At 51.0% G+C, this 17,972-nt stretch overlaps 1 protein-coding gene across 12 annotated transcripts in view; it reads left to right on the top strand.

Moving 5' to 3' along the window:
• B3GAT1 (beta-1,3-glucuronyltransferase 1) overlaps positions 1-17,946 on the top strand; it is a 113,294-nt gene extending 95,348 nt beyond the window's left edge. For 3 of the 12 annotated variants that reach the window (XM_064634686.1, XM_064634685.1, XM_064634684.1), the window contains 6 exons: positions 903-1,021; positions 1,175-1,321; positions 4,068-4,606; positions 7,999-8,295; positions 14,011-14,128; positions 15,319-17,946. In XM_064634686.1, coding sequence (XP_064490756.1) covers positions 1,018-1,021; positions 1,175-1,321; positions 4,068-4,606; positions 7,999-8,295; positions 14,011-14,097 — 1,074 coding nt within the window. In that variant the 5' untranslated portion in view covers positions 903-1,017 and the 3' untranslated portion in view covers positions 14,098-14,128; positions 15,319-17,946. The other 9 variants (XM_064634691.1, XM_064634692.1, XM_064634689.1 and 6 more) reach the window with 8 other exon arrangements.
• Positions 17,947-17,972: the final 26 nt, after the last annotated feature.

The following is a 17,972-nucleotide window of genomic DNA, read 5'->3' as shown; positions in this document are numbered from 1 at the left end:
ATAATTTCCAGGTCACTGGTGGTGATGGACCAGGCAGTGGGAGATCAGTGCTCTTCCCAGAGCAGTTTTTTCCCTGTGTGTCCCACCGTGGTGTTCCCGGGCTCTCCCTTGCACTGCAGCCCTTTTAGCAGCCGCCTAATGCGTTCCCCCACATGGGAGCAGTGGCACTAAACTGCTACCCATGTTTGCAAACTGCCCACCCTGCGTGGCCCTGCTAAGTGCTGTGCTTTGCCTGCCAAGCTGCTTGGATGAAATACAGCCTGCTTAAATCTTGTATGTGCTCGTGTGGAATCAAACTAAGCCGTTGTGGCACTTTAATACACTCCAGCCACAGCACCTCTGGGATGGAAGGAGTGAACCTGAACAGGCTGCTGGAAGCCTGGGCTGGAATGCCAGTGGGATGGGCTGAGCTGAGAGGAGTAGTGATGGGAAACATGTGGGATCACCAGCTGCACTGGAGCTACATTCCCAGGAGCAGAGGTGCAGCCGCCCCAAGGGCTCTGCCCGGCCCAGGGACAGGGTCTGGAGGGTCATAGCCCTTGCTGATGGGTCAGCCAGTGATTTGGTCGTGATGGTCTCTGCTCTCTCCTTGGCCTTGGGCCTGGCACGTGGTGTGTGAGGCTTGGCTGCCTTGTGGGGAAGGTCCTTTTCCCCTTGGAATGGTTCAGACGCTGCGGCACTGAGCAGCTTTCGCTTGGCTGGAGCGAGGGCCTTGCTTGACAAGTGCATGCAAAGGAAAGCAAGGCTCTGCACACCCAGAAGGCATCTCCCTGGAGGGGTGGGACACATTGCTGCTGCTCACTGCCCCAGCTGGATTTGTTCTTCTTGAGGAGATTTGTGAGCTCTGGGAAGCAGCTCCCCAGTACTTTTCTCTGCCTACTCACCTTTGCTCTCTGTTGCAGGTTTCCTTCCAAATGATTCCCTGAAGTTCCTGCTGGCAGCTCCAGCAGTGCCCTGCAGAAGTGCCCTCCTGCTCCTGGTCTCAGCAGCCGAGGCCCCTCCAAACCTGCTTCTGCAATGGGTGGGTTGTAAGCACTGGTAAGACCCACGAGTCGTGTCGCCTTCGCTGCTCTCTCCCTCTCTCGCGTTCTCTCTCTGTCCCTGTTCCTTCTTGCCCATTTATTTCTGTTCTCCATGTGCTCTGCTGTTCTGTCTCTGGGGTTTTCACTGTCAGGTAATGAGGAGCTGTGGGTCCAGTCAGTCTTGGAGATGCCGAAGAGACGAGACATCCTGGCTATCGTGCTGATAGTTCTGCCCTGGACACTACTAATCACCGTCTGGCACCAGAGCACCATTGCTCCACTGCTTGCAGTGCACAAGGGTGAGAGAAATCAAACCAGCCCATGCCAAGTCTGTGCATCCCTCCCTCGTCCTCATCTCCTCTCTCATTTCATTTCTTCATGGCAGCCCATGCTCATCTCAGCTCCCAGACCATGCTCATGCAGGAGCCTCCCCACTTCTGCTGTAGGGCCAGCCCAGTGCTCGTAGGGGTTCCTCACAGACATCAAACCCCAAGTCATGGGATGTGCTTACTGCACTTGGAGAGCTCTTTGTGGCCTAAATCCAGAGTACTGCTTGTCTTTGTTCCCTGACGAGAGGATTCCCTTCCTGCTGGCCTTTTCAGCTCTCTGCACACAACTTAGTCCAGCAGGAAAGCTGCAAAAAGGAGAGCAGAGGAAACAAAGCTGCTGCTTGAGACGTGAGGCAGAAAGCACCTTTTAAGGAAAGCAGCAAACTGGAGCCCTTGCACTTGAAGGAGATCTCACCTGCCTGGTGGAGTTACAGTGCTATGAGAAGTTGGCTTCCACACTGCCTGTCACACACTGCAGGAAACAGAGCCCTGGCCCAAATCAGGTGACTGAAGGAAGTTCCCAGGGAACCTCTCTGGCCTGAAGGGTCTCAGTTTTGATCCTGTTCATGGCACAGCATGATATCTATCTATCTTCCACAGCAGCCATATCTAAGGGCTGTGGAAGCTCTCGGGGGCTGGAAGAAGCCACGCTGCCTTCTGCCTTCTTCTTGGTTCTGCCCTTCTGCTGAGGGCAGGGGGCAGCTGGGGGGGCTGCTCTGTGGGGAAGAAGGCTGGCTCATTTTCAGGTCCCCTCCATCCTTCCTGGCCCCTTCCTCTGGGAGATTCTCTTCCCTTTTCCTTTTGGTGTTTGTCCCCATCCTCCACAGTTGATTATCCCTCTGCTGATGTGCAGCTTGAACTGTAGAAGTTCAGAGTCTGTCCTGAGCAGCTTTACCTTTCCCCTGACAGCCACCCTTGAAACTCTGAGCAGGGAAAAATGACTGTGATCCCCTCTGGAAGGTGGACAATGTTTCAGAGGATGAGGGATCTGCTGGGCTCTAAAACAGGACTTTAAATACTACTAAGAATATGCTGTCTGTCTGTAGAGCATTTTGATTCACTGCCCTGGAAACTGGCAGCTGTTTTCTGTGAATGGCCACTGAAGTTACAGCACAGAGACTGCTCTGCTCTGACTCAGTGACTTACTGATGACCTTGCTAAGACACTTCTCTGCTTCTCTGAGCCTCCAGTGGAAAGTGAGTGGGGATAGAGACCGACCTGAAAGCTCTTGAGAGAAATCGTTTTGTTCTTGTGAAGCATTTCTGAGGTCCTTTGGTAGCAGGTGCTGGAAGAGATGTGCACCTGGAGATGCCCAGAACAGCAGTGCTGCCACGTGCCAGGGTTTGCAGCTGAGGGTTTGACCTGCAGGGGTTTGCAAACTGTCCCAGGCACCGTCCTGGCTAATTACATTTGTGTCCGTGTCCAATGCATTTTGCAGATTTATTTTTGAATTCATTCCAGTGTTCTCTGCTTTCAGAGGGCTCTGCTATGTGATGATGTGCTTTGCCTTATATAGGGAGTGATATCAGCCTGTGCAGGACACCTCATCCCTACTCCCTCCCCCAAATATCCCCCCTCCCTCTGACAACGCCATGGAGTACAAGGCCTTCATTTGGTTCAGGACTGCTATCAAAGTCTGTGCAGCTGGAAGAATAACATGCTATGAAAAAACCATAGGCAGTACCCTGCTGGGTCAGATCTAATGGCTGTCTGTTCCTCTTCTTTCTCATCTGAAGTTCCTGGGAGTAGCTGGTTTTGCAAAATCTGTGGCTCAAAGTATTCTGTGCCCACTGGAGAGGCAGGCTTACATCCTGAATGGAGGTCTCCCTTCATCTCTCTGGACCATGGCATTCCTGCTGCTCTGCAGTGGAAACTGTGGAAGTTGCACCCTGGAAAACCAACAGGTGCAACAGGTTGTATTTTTCCTTGAGCTGACAGTGAACTAGTCTATTTGCAAGGATTTGATGTTTGGATCAGTGTTTCTGATCTGTATGATGTTCATTGTTCACATCCACACTGCTGGATGGGCTGCTCTGTTCGGAGGTTGGTGGGATCTTTTTGAGGAGAGGTTAGTCAGAGGCAGGTGAGTCTCTGCAGGAAAAAGCCTACAATTACAGGCTTTAATTCCTCTCCATTGCTGGGTTTGAAGTGTGTCTTTCCCCACTTCTCTGTGCCCCATCTGTGCCTGTCAGAGAGCAGAAGGGTTCTGCAGTGTCCTGCTGCTGGAGGTCTTCACTGGGTTGGTGTTTTCCACCAGTTAGTTCCCTGCCTCCTAATCCAGGTGCTCCAGTGGCTGAGTGCAGAGCCACGAGTCCTGTCCCACTGAGCATGGTGCCCAGAGCCCTGGAGCTCTTCAGGAATGTTAGATCATCAATCCACTTGGCTATTTCCTATATCTAGATCTAATTCCTCTACAATCCTGTCTCTTCTGGGTGCTTTTTGAAGCTGCTTCTTGTGAGCTCTCCTCAGCGCTGTCCCGAGCTCCCGGGCCTCGTTCGGTGCTGGTTTTCTAACAGCAGAACCCTCTTTTCTCATGTGTGTTCGTCCCTGAATCCTTTATTTATTTGTGTCCCCATTTATTAAAGCCTCCATCCAAGCCTCCTTTCCTCTGAGTCCGCGGGGGTGACGTGCTGTTAGCCAGCAGCCTGGCTCGCTCGGGGGGTGTCGGACGCCCCGAGTCCATGCGGCTTTCTCTTCTCTCCATGCCCTTGCCCAGATGATGGTGGTGACTCCCAGCGTGATCTCGCTGCAGGCTTGGACTCCAAGGAATACTGCCTGTCGGAGCGGGACATTGTGGAGGTGGTGAGGACAGAGTATGTTTACACGCGCCCACCCCCGTGGTCGGACACCCTGCCCACCATCCACGTCGTCACCCCCACCTACAGCCGGCCCGTGCAGAAGGCCGAGCTCACCCGCCTGGCCAACACCCTCCTGCACGTGCCCAACCTGCACTGGATCCTGGTGGAGGACTCCCAGCGCCGCACCCCGCTCATCACCCGCCTGCTGCGGGACACGGGGCTCAACTACACCCACCTCAACGTGGAGACCCCCCGCAACTACAAACTGCGCGGGGACATGCGGGACCCCCGCATCCCCCGCGGCACCATGCAGAGGAACCTCGCCCTCAGGTGGCTGAGAGAGACCTTTAACAAAAACAACAGCCAGCCCGGGATTGTTTACTTTGCTGATGATGACAACACCTACAGCCTGGAGCTCTTTGAGGAGGTAAGGCCCTGCCTGGAGCTCTTTGAGGAGGTAAGACCCTGCCAAGGGGTGGGGTGAGCATGGGCTGGGGGTGAAAAATGCTGTGAAAAGTGCTGGGCACGTCCTCTCCTGAGCTCTGGATCAGTCTGCTCTGGACAGTGGTCCCACTGCACCTGTCCTCAGGTTTTCTCTGGGGCTTCTCCGCTCTGTGTGTTTTCCAGAGTCATTCATCCAGGAACTAACACCATGCGAGGTCCAGGAATGTTTCTGTAGTGTTTCATGTAGCCAAGAGGAGAAACTGTTTGCAGTGTCTTCCCAAGACCCATTTCATCTGCCAGGATGCCACTGATGCCGTTTGCATAAAGAGAAATGAGCCAGTTCAGTCCTGGAACTGATAATCCCACGACTTTCCCCATTTCACATATGATGGAGATTCTTCAAATCGAGTGTGTGAAGTAACAGGAACCCCAGTTTACCTGTGGCATGTGATCAGAGGCAGCTTTCACTGCAAAGCAGGCTAATGAGGAGCTGCCCTCCCCTGTGGGGAGCCTTGGTAGGGTTGGAATATCCCCTGCAGTCCAACATGCCTGTGCAGAAGCACCTGCCTAGAAGAGAAAGCTCGACCATGCTCCTTCCACACCACATGCTGCAGGAGATTCCCAGCTGGTTCCTGAGCTGGTGTTATCCACCTTCCTTCTCCAGCACTTGGCTGTCTGTTAATTCCTGTCAGTTCATGTCCCTGCACAGGACCCAAGAGTCTCACCCCCTGTGCCCCAGAGGATCAGCCAAACCCTCCTGGAGCTCTGGCAGCCTTGGGGCTGTGCCCACTGCCCTGGGGAGCCTGGGCAGTGCCCAACCAGCCTCTGGGGGAAGAACCTTTACCTGAGATCCAACCTGACCCTGCCCTGACACAGCTCCAGCCATTCCCTGGGTGCTGTCCCTGGTCACCACAGAGAAGAGAATTTCAGCATGTCCTGACAATATTGTTGGGCTTGAGCAGGGGAAGGTTTCCATGTGCTTCCCCACCTTTCCTGTTTGTTCCACTCCAACTGAGGCTCTAAATGAACTCCTGAGCATCTCCCAGTCTTGGAGGGTGTTACAGTGCCAGCTACACTGTTCCTCACCTGGCTTCCAGCTCAGAAATTACTTATTCCCTTGCTCTCCTGAGGCCAAACTCTTGCACAATGGACAAGAAAGGAGGATTGCTCCCTTCCCTGCCAGTTGCCAGTTTTCATACCAGGGATCTCCTATTTATTTCCTCGTACATACCTCTTTCCCTTCCCTGATGGCTCTCACTTTAGCTTGGACAGCCACAGGAATACACACACTTTTAAAAGCTGAAAGTGAATTCAGACTGAATTTCTTTCTTCCCCAGACCCCTTTGAGGTTGCTCTGGCAGCATCTTGAGGCAGACTCCACACATGAATAAAGCAGAGAGGGTTCCTTCATTCACTCGTGTGCTTTGCTCGTAGAGCCTTCTCCTCTCTGATATGTCTCTGCAGTTGAGGTCACAGGGAGCCAAGGAAATGTGCTGTGAAATGCAGGAGACACACATTATTGCTCCCTGTGGACAGGGGCTGCCGTGAGCATCTGTATAATGCAGAAGGGCAAGTGCCAGAGCTTTTCTGCTCTTGTTTGCAGTAATTAGCAGTGATGAGATTAGCTCTGGGAGATCCCTGCTCTAAGAGCCCGAGCTGAGAGCAGAACGGGAGGCTGAGCCTGCCAGAGAGCAGGGCAGGGTACTGGGGGTGAGCTGAGTGGGCAGACTGGCATCCAAGGCATCTGCCTGGGCAAGTGCAGGCAGCTGAAATGGCCCCTGGTGGCTCTTCTCTATTTCTGGTGACTCTGTGGGGAGCAGAGGCATCCAGTGCTGTGCTGATGGGTGGGAGCAGCTGGAAGGCACCATGTTTGTGCTTCCCAGCTGCCCCCGAGGCTGTGACCTGCAGGGCCTCACTCTAAAGATGCCTTTAGCCTTACCATGGCCCATGGGCTGAGACTGAGCTTAAATACCTTAGCAGAGACCACCTTCCTTCCTAGATATGCCATTCCTGCATTCCCAGGATTGAACAAGGTGCTTCCCTGCTGTGCCTTGATTTCCCCAGCTGCTCCATGTGGAGCCCCACAGCTCTAAAAACCTTTGGACAAAAAAGAACCAACAGCCCACTCATAAATCCCCGAGGCACTTATTATTGGCAGCTTTGTTTTTAGTGCTGAGCTGGTTCCGTGGCCATCCATTACCAGTGCTGTTTTTAGCTGCCACTTTCCAAAGCACTCTGCAGAAACAATCTTCTTAACACCAATTTGTAGATGTTAAAAAGGACATTCTCCTTTATTCACCGTGCTGCACATTTGGAAGAGAGCTCCTCTAATTGAATGTGCCAAGTGACAGATGGACAGGGCTTTTTATTACACATACTGTTTACATATTCATTAGATGCTCTTGCTTACTTAATACATATTCATTAGTTTGCTTTACATAGCCACACCTCTGTTGGAAGTTCTTCTTTGGTCCTTACAGGGTCGTCTTCATCATCTGGACCTCAGTTCCTGGGCAGGTACAACGTCATTGTGTGCCACCACCAAAACTGAAACGTTTGTTCTTTATTTTACCTGGGTACACAGAGCTTAGTTTACAAAATCACAGAACCAGCTAGGTTGGAAAAGACCCCTGAAATCATCGAGTCCATCCTATGACCCAACACCACCTTGTCAACCAGACCACATCCAGTCTCTTCTTAAACACCTCCCGGGACAGTGACTCTACCACCTCCCTGGGCAGCCCATTCCAATGGCTGAGCACTCTCTCTGTAAAGAATTTCTTCCTAATGTCCAACCTAAACCTCCCCTGGCACAGTTTAAGACCCAGCCCTCTTGTCCTGCTGCTGGTTCCTGGGAGAAGAGCCTGACCCCCACCTGGCTCCCCCCTCCTGTCAGGGAGTTGCAGAGAGTGAGGAGGTCTCCCCTGAGCCTCCTCTTCTCCAGGCTGAGCCCCCCCAGCTCCCTCAGCCTCTCCTCACAGCACTTGTGCTCCAGTCCCTTCCCCAGCCTCGCTGCTCTTCTCTGGAGCTGCTCCAGCCCCTCCATGTCCTTCCTGAGCTGAGGGCCCAGAACTGGACACAGCACTCCAGGGGTGGCCTCACCAGCGCTGTTTGTTTGAGTTACATCCCTTCTCTCATTCTCAAGGACTTCTCCACGATTGTGTTGTTCCTTATTTGGGCACTGTGAGCAAAGTTTCTGTTTCTTCTCTCAGCTCCTCCAGCCAGGAGATGAACAGCCTTTCACAGGGCAGTGATGGTGTCCAAGGCACAGGGGGTGTAACCCGGGCTGGCGGCTCCGGCGGGAGCTCAGGGCTGTTTGTTCCCGGGCGAAGGGGCTGTGTTGGTGTGTTGGGGGTGTTGGCAGCGTTGGCAGTGCCCCCACCTGCCCTTGTCTCCTGCCCCCAGATGCGCAGCACCAGGAAGGTGTCGGTGTGGCCGGTGGCCTTCGTGGGGGGCCTGCGCTACGAGTCCCCCAAGGTGAACTCGGCGGGGAAGGTCTACGGCTGGAAAACCGTGTTCGACCCGCACCGGCCCTTCGCCATCGACATGGCAGGCTTTGCTGTGAACCTCAGGCTGATCCTGCAGCGGTCTCAGGCCTACTTCAAACTGAGAGGGGTCAAGGGGGGCTACCAGGAGAGCAGCCTGCTCCGGGAGCTGGTCACCCTCAACGACCTCGAGCCCAAGGCTGCCAATTGCACTAAGGTATGGTCTTGTCCTCGTGTCCCTCCTGGGCTGTGAGGGTGCAGGGGTGGAGGAAAACACATTCAGCCCCATCATTTGGTCACTTCATAGAGTGGTAGAATATCCTGAGTTGAAAGGGGCTCACAAGGATCATTGATTCAACTCCTGGCCCTGCAAAGACACCCCAACAATCCCACCCTGTCCCTCAGAGCATTGTCCAAACCCTCCTGGAGCTCTGGCAGCCTTGGGGCTGTGCCCACTGCCCTGGGGAGCCTGGTCAGTGCCAACCACCCTCTGGGGGAAGAACCTTTCTCTGAGATCCAACCTGAGCCTGCCCTGACACAGCTCCAGCCATTCCCTGGGTGCTGTCCCTGGTCACCCAGAGCAGACATCAGTGCTGTCCCTCTGCTTCCTCTTGTGAGGAAGTTGTAGACAGCCATGAGGTCTTCCCTCACTCTCCTCTTCTCCAGGCTGCTCCTCTATGTTTTCAGGCAGCAAGGAAGCTGGGAATGGGTGATTATGCATTAAAATGTGTGAAGGGCGTTTATCTGTTTTGGTTGCAGGCTGCTAGCAGCTGCCTCGAACTATGGAGTCTTCTCTCCCCTGTAACTGTTCTTCTTTCTTACATCACCCCTAGAAAACATCCTTATTATTTTCAAGGAAACTTCATTTTGGGGGGATTTTACTGCAGTCAGTAAAATCTTCAGGAAGCTTCATTTTGGGGGGATTTTACTGCAGTCAGTTAATTATTATTTGACTGTACACATTGCCTAGGAGCCTCCAGGTCATGGAGCAGGTCCCTGTGTGCTAAATAATATAGAAACTCCTTGCCCTAAAGACTTCCAGTCTTAGATGGGAGACAACAGATGACTATCTCTCTGGGATGACAGGTAAAGTGTGAGGCACAATGAGACAATGCTGGTTAATGTGACAGGCATCAATCACAGCCCATCAACCACAGAGGTGCTGCCAAGGAGTTTTGAAGCTTCCTGAGTGGGTCCCCTGAGCACTCAGGTGTGCCAGGGCTCCTCTGAGGTCAGAGCATCTCACACCTTTGTCTGTAATAGGCATCACCCAGGCTGATTTAGGGAGCCTTTATTGCTTAATTATCCCAACAGGATTTTTTTTTTTTTCCTGCAAATAAATTGTTACTGCCAACAGTCCCAGGGCTGGATTCAGGTCTCCATCCCTTTTTGGGTTAGGAAAAAAAAAAAGGTGATGAAAACCCTTTGTCTCCTTCCATCTGCACTGCTCCACAGCCGTGGAAAAAACAAGGATCTCAGGGTTCAGGCAAGGAATCCAGCAGTAAGGGAAAGGAGTCAAGGGAAGGAGCAAGTTTTTATTATCTGATACCTGCTGTGCCTCCTCTTTTAATCCACATGTCTATGGCTGTGCCTGTCCAGCGCTGGGACAAATAGCACAGCCAGTCTCCCAAGGGTGGGAAAAGAGATTGGGTTAAAATTAGATGCCTGGTTTTGGGCAGTGTGTGCCCTCCTAGCTAACAGGAAAGCACTGGCTGGAAATAATTCTGTTGCCAGCAGGCCAGGAGAGATGGACAGGTTGCTTTTAGGCTGGTGTACAGAAGATTAGGGGTGTTTACTCCGTGCCCAGTTACGCAGTCCTCGGTGTATTGTCCCTGCTGTAAATAGCTGCTGGGAAGAAGCTGTGTTCAAAGGCTGGGGATAGGAAATGACGGTCCTGGAGGAACACAGGGAGGAAGGAGAGGAAGGAAAAGGTTGTTTCCAGGCAGGAGGAGACAAATGGTGCTGTCAGCCAGGCTGCCATGGCCGTGCTGTGACACAGGAGCTGGTGGGGTGGGGAGGGAGCAGGGATTGCTGCCTGGGATCCAAAGCAGACTGTGTTTCTTTTCTTGGCTGGGCTGGGGAGATCTTACAAGGGTCCTTGTTGTGAGCTGAATGCTGTCTGCTCCTGGCAAGCTCTGAGTGCAGCTTTGCAGGTCGGGTTTGCCTCTCTGCCTTAGCTGGTGCCAGCAGCCTCCATTTCCCAGTTGCTGTTCTGCTCGCCCATTTTACCAGGAGCAGAGTCCAGACAAGCAGCAGAGGAGGACAGAAGTCAGCTGGAGTCTGGGGTCCTCTCACCCTGAGATGGAAGCACAGACTCCTCTCTCACTGTGCTGCTGTGCTCCCATCACTTGTCGTGGTTTGCTTCTGTTCAACACCTGTTTGCAGCGAGGTTTACATTAAAAATTATGATGTGCTTATATAGAGTCATTAAGGAGGGATCAGAGAAATATGGAAGATAAGCATAGACATCTGTTCTCCAAAAATGCTGCTTTTCCTGTGTGCACTGCTGCTGCTTGTAATATTTATCAGCATTCAGCCCACAAATGCACTCACCTGCAAAAAGCTGAAGCTTAGGCCAGAGGCCATATATCCTGCTTATTTTCCATGATTTGGGAACTGTTCAAAATGAAGGAGAAAGTAAAGGAAGTCAGTGTTACTTGCTGAGGAGAAAGTTATCCCTCCTTATCAGGAGGGAAGGGTTGGTTTCTCCTGGAGTTGTAAGGAAACAAGGCTTTGTTTTTCACTGTATTTCTGTGGTCTGCTGCTTCTGCATTTGCCCACACACACCCCCAGAGCAAACCATTCTCTCTTCAATCCACTGACACAGGAGAGAGGTCTGAAATTCTGTCTTCCCATGAGGTTGGGGGACATTTTGCTCCCCACTTTCTATTAACACCTTGGGAAAACAATCTGCAGTGTGCTCAGCCAGGATCACTGAGTGGCCCCAGCTACTGAAAAAGCCTCAGCTTGGGCTGGCACAAGAGGACAGACCACAAAGTACAAGGTCATTGGAAATGAGGCATCTCATTCCAGCTGCTCCTGGAGCCACTTGTTTCTCCAGGGAGACGGGCATAGGTGGGTTTCTTCGGATGAAGCAGCTTCTGTGCACTCAGGTGGTCTGGGCAGCAATTCCCTGGGATTGGAGTGGTGACTGAAAGAAGTCGTTCCTGTTGCCTCCTTGTCTCTTGGCTGAGTAAAATCTGAGATGAAGTCTGTGGGTGGGCAGCTCGGTGTTCAGGTGGATCCTGTGGAAGGGCTTGTCTGGCAGCTCAGCACTGCCTGGGGATGGTGTCTCTGAGCTTCCAGGCAGGTGCTCGTGGGCACTGTGAATGCCACAGTCTGGGGAACAGGTTGTTGTCAGGCACAGACTGGAGAACAGGGAACAAACCTGTCATTTCAGCTTGCTGTCTCTTTTTCTTCACATTTCATTCATTCTCCCTTTCAAATAACAATTATTGAAACCCTCCACGCAGGGTCTGTGTGCTTGAAACCCTGTGACCCCTTCCCACTTCAGCTCTCCTGTTTGCTTTTTAATTTCCTGTCAGAAGACAATGAATTATTCTGCATGGAGATGAATTTTTGTAATCCCCTGAGATCTGCTTTGAGTCCTGTGATTCTGAATGGCAGAGCTGTAAATGACTGGAAGAGTTTCTCAGAAGTAGAGTTTTTTTCAAGTGGAGTCCCTTGGGTGACCTGTATGAAACCACTGCTCAGGGGAAGTCAGATCCTTGGTCCCCCTCACTCTTTGCTCTGTTGGTGCACAAGCCAAAGCTTCCCTGAGGCATAAAACAAGCTGCCTGTGGGAAAAAAAATCAAGCATTGGCTGAGAGGAAAAGCAGGTGTTTCTGTGCTAAATGGTGATCTCCCTCCCATGGTAAAGAGCACAGCATGAAAAATGCTAAAAGCTGCTGTATCGAGCTGAAAACGTGGAAAATGGGTCCATTTTAGTTAATCTGATCTGTCTTTTTTGGCACTTGGCTTTAACAATGCAGAAGTGGGACCCACTTCAAGGGAAAGCTCCTGATGTGTCGTTGTGGTCTTGTTTATGGGGTGTGAGGCTCGAGTTGCTGGGCCTTGAGCAGGGCTGAGTGTTTGTGTGTCAGGAGGGGAAAGAGCTCTTACCTGCTCCTGCTGGAAAGGAGAATTGGCCACAGGAATTCTCAAGCACCTGGCCTGCACTAAGGTTTACATCTCCTGTTGTTGGATGAGGACCTGTAACTGATGCCTGCAGAGCCCTGAGAGCCACTTGTGGGACCTGTTTGGTTTTGCCTTTTCATGGGAAGCAGCACAGTAATTGCAGCAGCGTTGCTGTGGTGGGTGAGCAGGGCTGGGAATAAAGGGTAACTTTGATGAGCAGGCTCAGAAGTGGTTGTGGGGGACGATGAAATGGTTTTTTGGACCCACTCCAGCCAGCAGTTGGTCTCTACTGCCTTAGTATTAGGCGAGATTTAAGCCCTGCACAGGAGGTGACTGCTCACATCAGAGACAAATTTGGTCAAACAAGCTTCTTGGGAAGGCAGGGGTGCTCCCCTTGAACCAGGAGGGTTTGAAGAGTGCTTTGTTCATCCTTTAGAACACAGAGCGTGCCCTCGTTTTTCAGCAGAGCAGGGGCTGGGTGGGAATGGTTTGCAGACACTCGGATTCAATGTGCAGAGTATTGTCATAGCAACCAGAGGGAAACCCCTGCAAGGTAGGAAATATCAACACTCAGGTGAAGGGAGGCAGGAAACCTGCTCTGAGAGGATAAAGCTGCTCCCAGCAATCCAGGTTTTAGGAGCAAAGCAATAAGTATAATTGAGTCTAGTGAGGAGGAGAGTATTTTAAACAGCTTCCAGAACCATCTGAGCCAGCAGCACAGCACAGCTAGTAGAAACTATTTACCCATAATAGCCCCCCTGAAATGTTCAAACACCTCATATTTTGCCAGTTCTCCTCCACAGATGTTGATCTTTATGAAACTCTGCTGCCAAGGCTGAGGGAAGCTCTTAGTAGAAGCTTCAGTTCTGTTTTAAGCAAGTTAGAGTGGGGATTTAACGTGATACCTGATACAGAATAGGGGGTGGCAGCATTCCAAAGGAATTTTGGGGGGGGGGGTGTTGGAATTTAGAGGGGATATAGTAGGGTAAGGATAAGGCTTGCTGGGTTATGAAAGGAGCCTGGAGCACGTGGGAAGCAGGGATGATTCTGGAACCAGCTCCTGCATCGTGCAGCTCGGAGGCAGCAGAGGTTGCAGCAGCACTGCAGCAGCACTGTAAGTCCTCAGCTCAGTGACACCCTCACAGCTTTTTAGGGTCTGAAAAGACTTTAAGAGTGAAAAAGAAGTGATAGTGAGGTTAAGGAGCAGGCTGATGTCTTCTCCCCAACAATAGATTTTCAGGGACGCACCGAAAACTTCCTTTTACATTTCCCACAGCCAAAGGCGATGGGAGCAGCTGGTGGTGCTCCTACAGCTGCCTCTTCCCTCTCTGATCCACCAGTCCCAGTGTGACCTGAAGTGCCAGGACTTTGCCCTTCCCCTCTGAGCCAGGCAGGTGACTCCACTGGCCAAGGATGCAGCAACATGACAACCAAGAAGCAGAGTGAGGAACTGGCTCTGGGGGGACACACGGCTGTGATTCCCTGCTTGTGAGGGAGCTGCCCTACCCCATTGGGAGGCTGATGAGCCTTTTGAGGAAGATGGTTGATAACTGCACGGAAGGAGCAGGTTAATGTCCCACGACAGCCCACTGTAAAATGGGTAATTTCTGTGCACTGTGCATCATGCAGAGCAGCAGCTCTGCCTAAGTGAAGGTTTATGCAAAGCCCCGCTCAGCGGTGAATGCACCATTAGGCCCCGGGGTGGCTGCTTAAATTGCACTATTGATTTAATGTGCAGGAATATTTGTTAGTGCAGTGGAGAGGTGCAGCTAATGACTTCTGCTGGCTTCTTCAGATTTTAGTCTGGCACACAAGGACAGAAAAGCCCGTGCTGGTGAATGAGGGGAAGAAAGGATTCACAGATCCCAATGTGGAAATCTGACTGTGCGTGGCTGAGCCGAGACCAACACCAGGTAAGAGCCCATGTTTCTAACAGTAATGAGAAGCTGGATAATGGCAGGGAAAAGATAAAAGCTCTTTTAAATGAGCTTTTCTGTTTCCATTTTTCACATCTCTGACCTTCCCTTGCTGCTAAACTTCTCCAGACCATTAGTTAACCTCTCTTTTTTTTAAGTTAATCAATATTTAAGACAGGCTGCTAAAGGGAAAATGCCTGGTGAGAGGTTGAGAAGGAGAAAAATGCAGGGAGTAGGAGTTTAGGTAGAAGTTATGCTGAAAAAAGAAAAAAAGCCTTGTCTAAACAAAAAGGTTGCCTTAACTGTGCTAATATAGCTAAAGGACAGGGGTGAAGGGTGGGGATTTGTCCACCTGAGGAAAGCTAAAGCAGTATCAGCAAAAGGATTTTTAAGTCAGGCAGAAGCTTTCACTGAAGGAAGAGTTTAATTTTTATCCACATCAAAGCCACAGAGAGTCAGTGACAAGGTAGGGAGGGTGTGGATTAAAGCCCACTGAGGTGTTTGTTTATCTAAGGTGAGCATGGAGTTTTTCCTCAGTGGAAAGGAGGAAGGAACACATTCACTGATGGCTGACTTGCACTAGTTCATGCCCTGGCTCCTCACCTTCATTACCTGAGCACCCTGGTGCATTCAGCCTCCTGTGTTTCTCGAGAGCACACTGCAGTTGGTTTGCAGGAGTGAAGGATGGGCTATTCACCTGTGTCTGCATCCAGGCTATGGAGCTGTGCTTCATTATTATGAGGAGAAAAATAAATGCACAGCTCCCTTTATTTGGAGCGCAGAACCAGGCCTGGAGGGGAGAGGAGGTTGCTGCTCTTGAGTACAGAGAAGAGCAGCAGAGGAAGGGGGTAGATTTGCTCAGCAGTGGTGTATTTTTAAGAGTAATGAGCTCTCTTATGGCACATTCCCTGAGGGCAGCTGGATGGAGCCCTGGCTGCTGCAGGGGCTGCTCTGTGGCCCGTGGCAGGGCAGCAGGAGAGCCTGGCCCCCGTTCTCTGAGCTATATATATCAGCTGTGCAGAGAGGCCGTGGCTCTTCAGCGCTGTCACAACTGCTGCTCCCCAGCCCAGTTGCTTAGCAGCAGAACTCACGGAGCTGAGCTGGGTTTTGGGCTGCTTCCAAGGGGTAGCAGCTAAATGCAGCGAGGCAGAAGGGTGATATACATGCTGGTTGTGTCTCTGTTGCAGAAAATTTCTTCATGCACAGCCTGCAAGGTTCCTCTCCACAGCATCCGACCGGCCAGCCAGGCAGGAGCCAGGACCTCTGCTGACTTCCAAGAGTTTTAGTGTACTGAAACCAAGCACCACTGCATACATAATCCCCCTGGATCCCCCTGCCCTTCCTCCTGGACTTGGAGCACAACCAGATGCTCCGGAGGTGGAGAAAAAGCACAGAAAACCCAGGACTGACGTGAGCTCCAGGACAGGAGCAGCTGCCTCGAGGGATGCTCGGTTTGGGAGAAGTGCCCCAGGGCTCCCTGCACTGGAGCCTGGCCCAGCTGGAATGGGGGGCTGGACTGAGGGGCTGTTTGACAGGACCTGAAGGCCAGGGTGAGAATGTCCACAGGAGTGTGTTGGCCCCAGTGAGTGGTTTTTCCTGAGACACACGAACCCCGTGTGCGACGTGAGCAGCTCTCTGTCCGTGGAGGGGACAGCTGCCTTCTGAGATGGCACCTTAGCCCTTAATTTTAAACCTACTTTAATCAGTGTTTATTACGCTGCACAAGACAGGGGGAGAGGGGGGAAAGCAAGGAAGGTTAGAACAAACCCATAAGTATCAAACAAACCCATAAGTATCACTATTCTCTTTGTATTCCCTTTTCGTGGTTTGGAGGGCACTCTGACACACTCTGTGTTCATGGAATCATAGGAGGGTTTGAGCTGCAAAGGAATTTAAAGGTCATCTGCTCAAACCCCTCTGCCATAGACAGGGACACCTTCAACTAGACCAGGCTGCTCAGAGCCCTGTCCCACCTGAATATTCCCAGGGATGGGGCATTACCCACCTCTCTGGACAACCTGTGCCAGTGTTGCACCACTCTCATTGTAAAAAAAAGTCTTCCTTATATCTAGTCTATCCTCTTTTAGTTTAAAACCATCACTCCTTGTCCTCTCCCTGCTAAAAAGTTTGTCCCCATCTTTCTCACAAACCCCAGCTGAAGAGATGCAACACTTGGGGGCATCACCAGAGTGGGACAGAGGGGCAGAATCACTGAGCTGTTCATCTTTACCAGTTCACCACCCTCTCTGGATGGAGTGATGTTTACAGCACGTGGTTCTCTATTCATCCACACTAAAATAATTGCAAATGGAGTTAATGAGATTGTTGGGGACCTATACCATAATATTCACCCAGATCTTGGTTCTGTTTAGCCCTAATTTGGTTCATGTGAGCGTTAGGCGTGGCATTCTCTGAAGGGTGCTCCTACATAAAGGCAAATTTCCACTCTCAAAAAATAAAGTTAACTGCTTAAACCTAGGGACTGAATGCTAAAAGGTGATTTTAGTGCATTTCCCATTTGACTGGAATGTATCCCTCAGCCCCAGCCCCTTTTCCATGCTCCTGCAGAGCTCCTGGTGTGAAAAGCCACACTGGAGCAGTTCCCAGAGCCACCTTCTGATGGATAGAGCAGCACCCTTGGAAAGGGGTTCCTGTGCTTAGTGCTGTTTCTCCAGCACCTGGCTTGAGGGAGGGTCAAGGAAACCTTTAGTCACCTCTTCCCTGCCCTGTAACACCAAAGGACCCAGGACAGAGTTGGTGGAAGGGTGTTCTCTGATGAAATCGTGTTTTGCTTCTCAGTGACAGACACAGGACTGGGCAGTGCAGAGGAGGGACCTGGGTGCTACTGCCTTGGGTTACTCTGTGTCTGCTGAGGAACAAACTGAGGTACAACATGTCCCTTTACAAACCCCCAGACTTCCTCCCCCTTTCACAGCTGTTGTCAAACCTTTGATCACCCCCTGCTGTCCCAATTCTTTCAAAAAAAAAAAGGTCTGAAGCACAATTTTACCTTTGAACTGAGGGAAAAGGTAATCCTGGAAATAGGCTTGGTTATTTTTAGCCCTAACAGGTAGAACTGTTAAAATGCTCTGGGTTTGATTATTGGCTTCACAGTGCAGAAGTCTCCCCTTGGACTAATGACATTGTGTATTTCCTGATGTTTCAAAGGAAAATATTTTTTTTGTAAGTTATTTTCTCCCTCTGTATATCAGAACCATTGGGGAAAAGTTGCATTCTTTAGTTCCCAGCCACAGAAGCCTTTACAAAAACGTTCCTATAGATGCAATGGCTGAAGCACTACTTGGATAGAAAGTGTTGGATGCTGCTGGGAATGGGGGTTGTTATCCTGGATTAAAATAGTAGTTCTTTGCACTCAAGCAGATTAATCCTCTTGTTGTATTGGCTTCCCAAGTTCCCTTCAGTCTGTAAACCCTACAGTGGAAAGAGACATTTTTTCAAGGACTGCCAAGTTCTCATACCATTTAAACAGTTTCCAACTGATGTCCTCTCTGAGCTGCACGTTTTGGTTCACTACTCTTAATTCCAAGCCCTGCTGGGTTGCAACCTTCCCTCCTTGGAAGGAAATAACTTTCAGAAAATGCAAAGGATGGAGTCCTGAGCACAGCCCTGCACATTTGCTCTGGTCACACGAGCCTGGGCCCTTCCAGCTTTCCCAGAGGCAGCTGTGGCCCTTGGGAACAGGGATAGATATGTCCAGCTCTGGCCAGGATGGGGTATGTTACAGCTGCACTGTCTGTTCTCAGTTTTAAACAAACTGTATTTAAATTTGTTAAATAAAATGATGGTTTCTAAGAGCCAGGATACCCCGCAACTCCATTAC

Source organism: Pseudopipra pipra, chromosome 23, assembly GCF_036250125.1.
Source record: "Pseudopipra pipra isolate bDixPip1 chromosome 23, bDixPip1.hap1, whole genome shotgun sequence".
NCBI classification, from domain to species: Eukaryota; Metazoa; Chordata; class Aves; order Passeriformes; family Pipridae; genus Pseudopipra; species Pseudopipra pipra.
The sequence above is the reverse complement of the archived record's forward strand: the minus strand, read 5'-3'. Positions and strand labels throughout refer to the sequence as shown.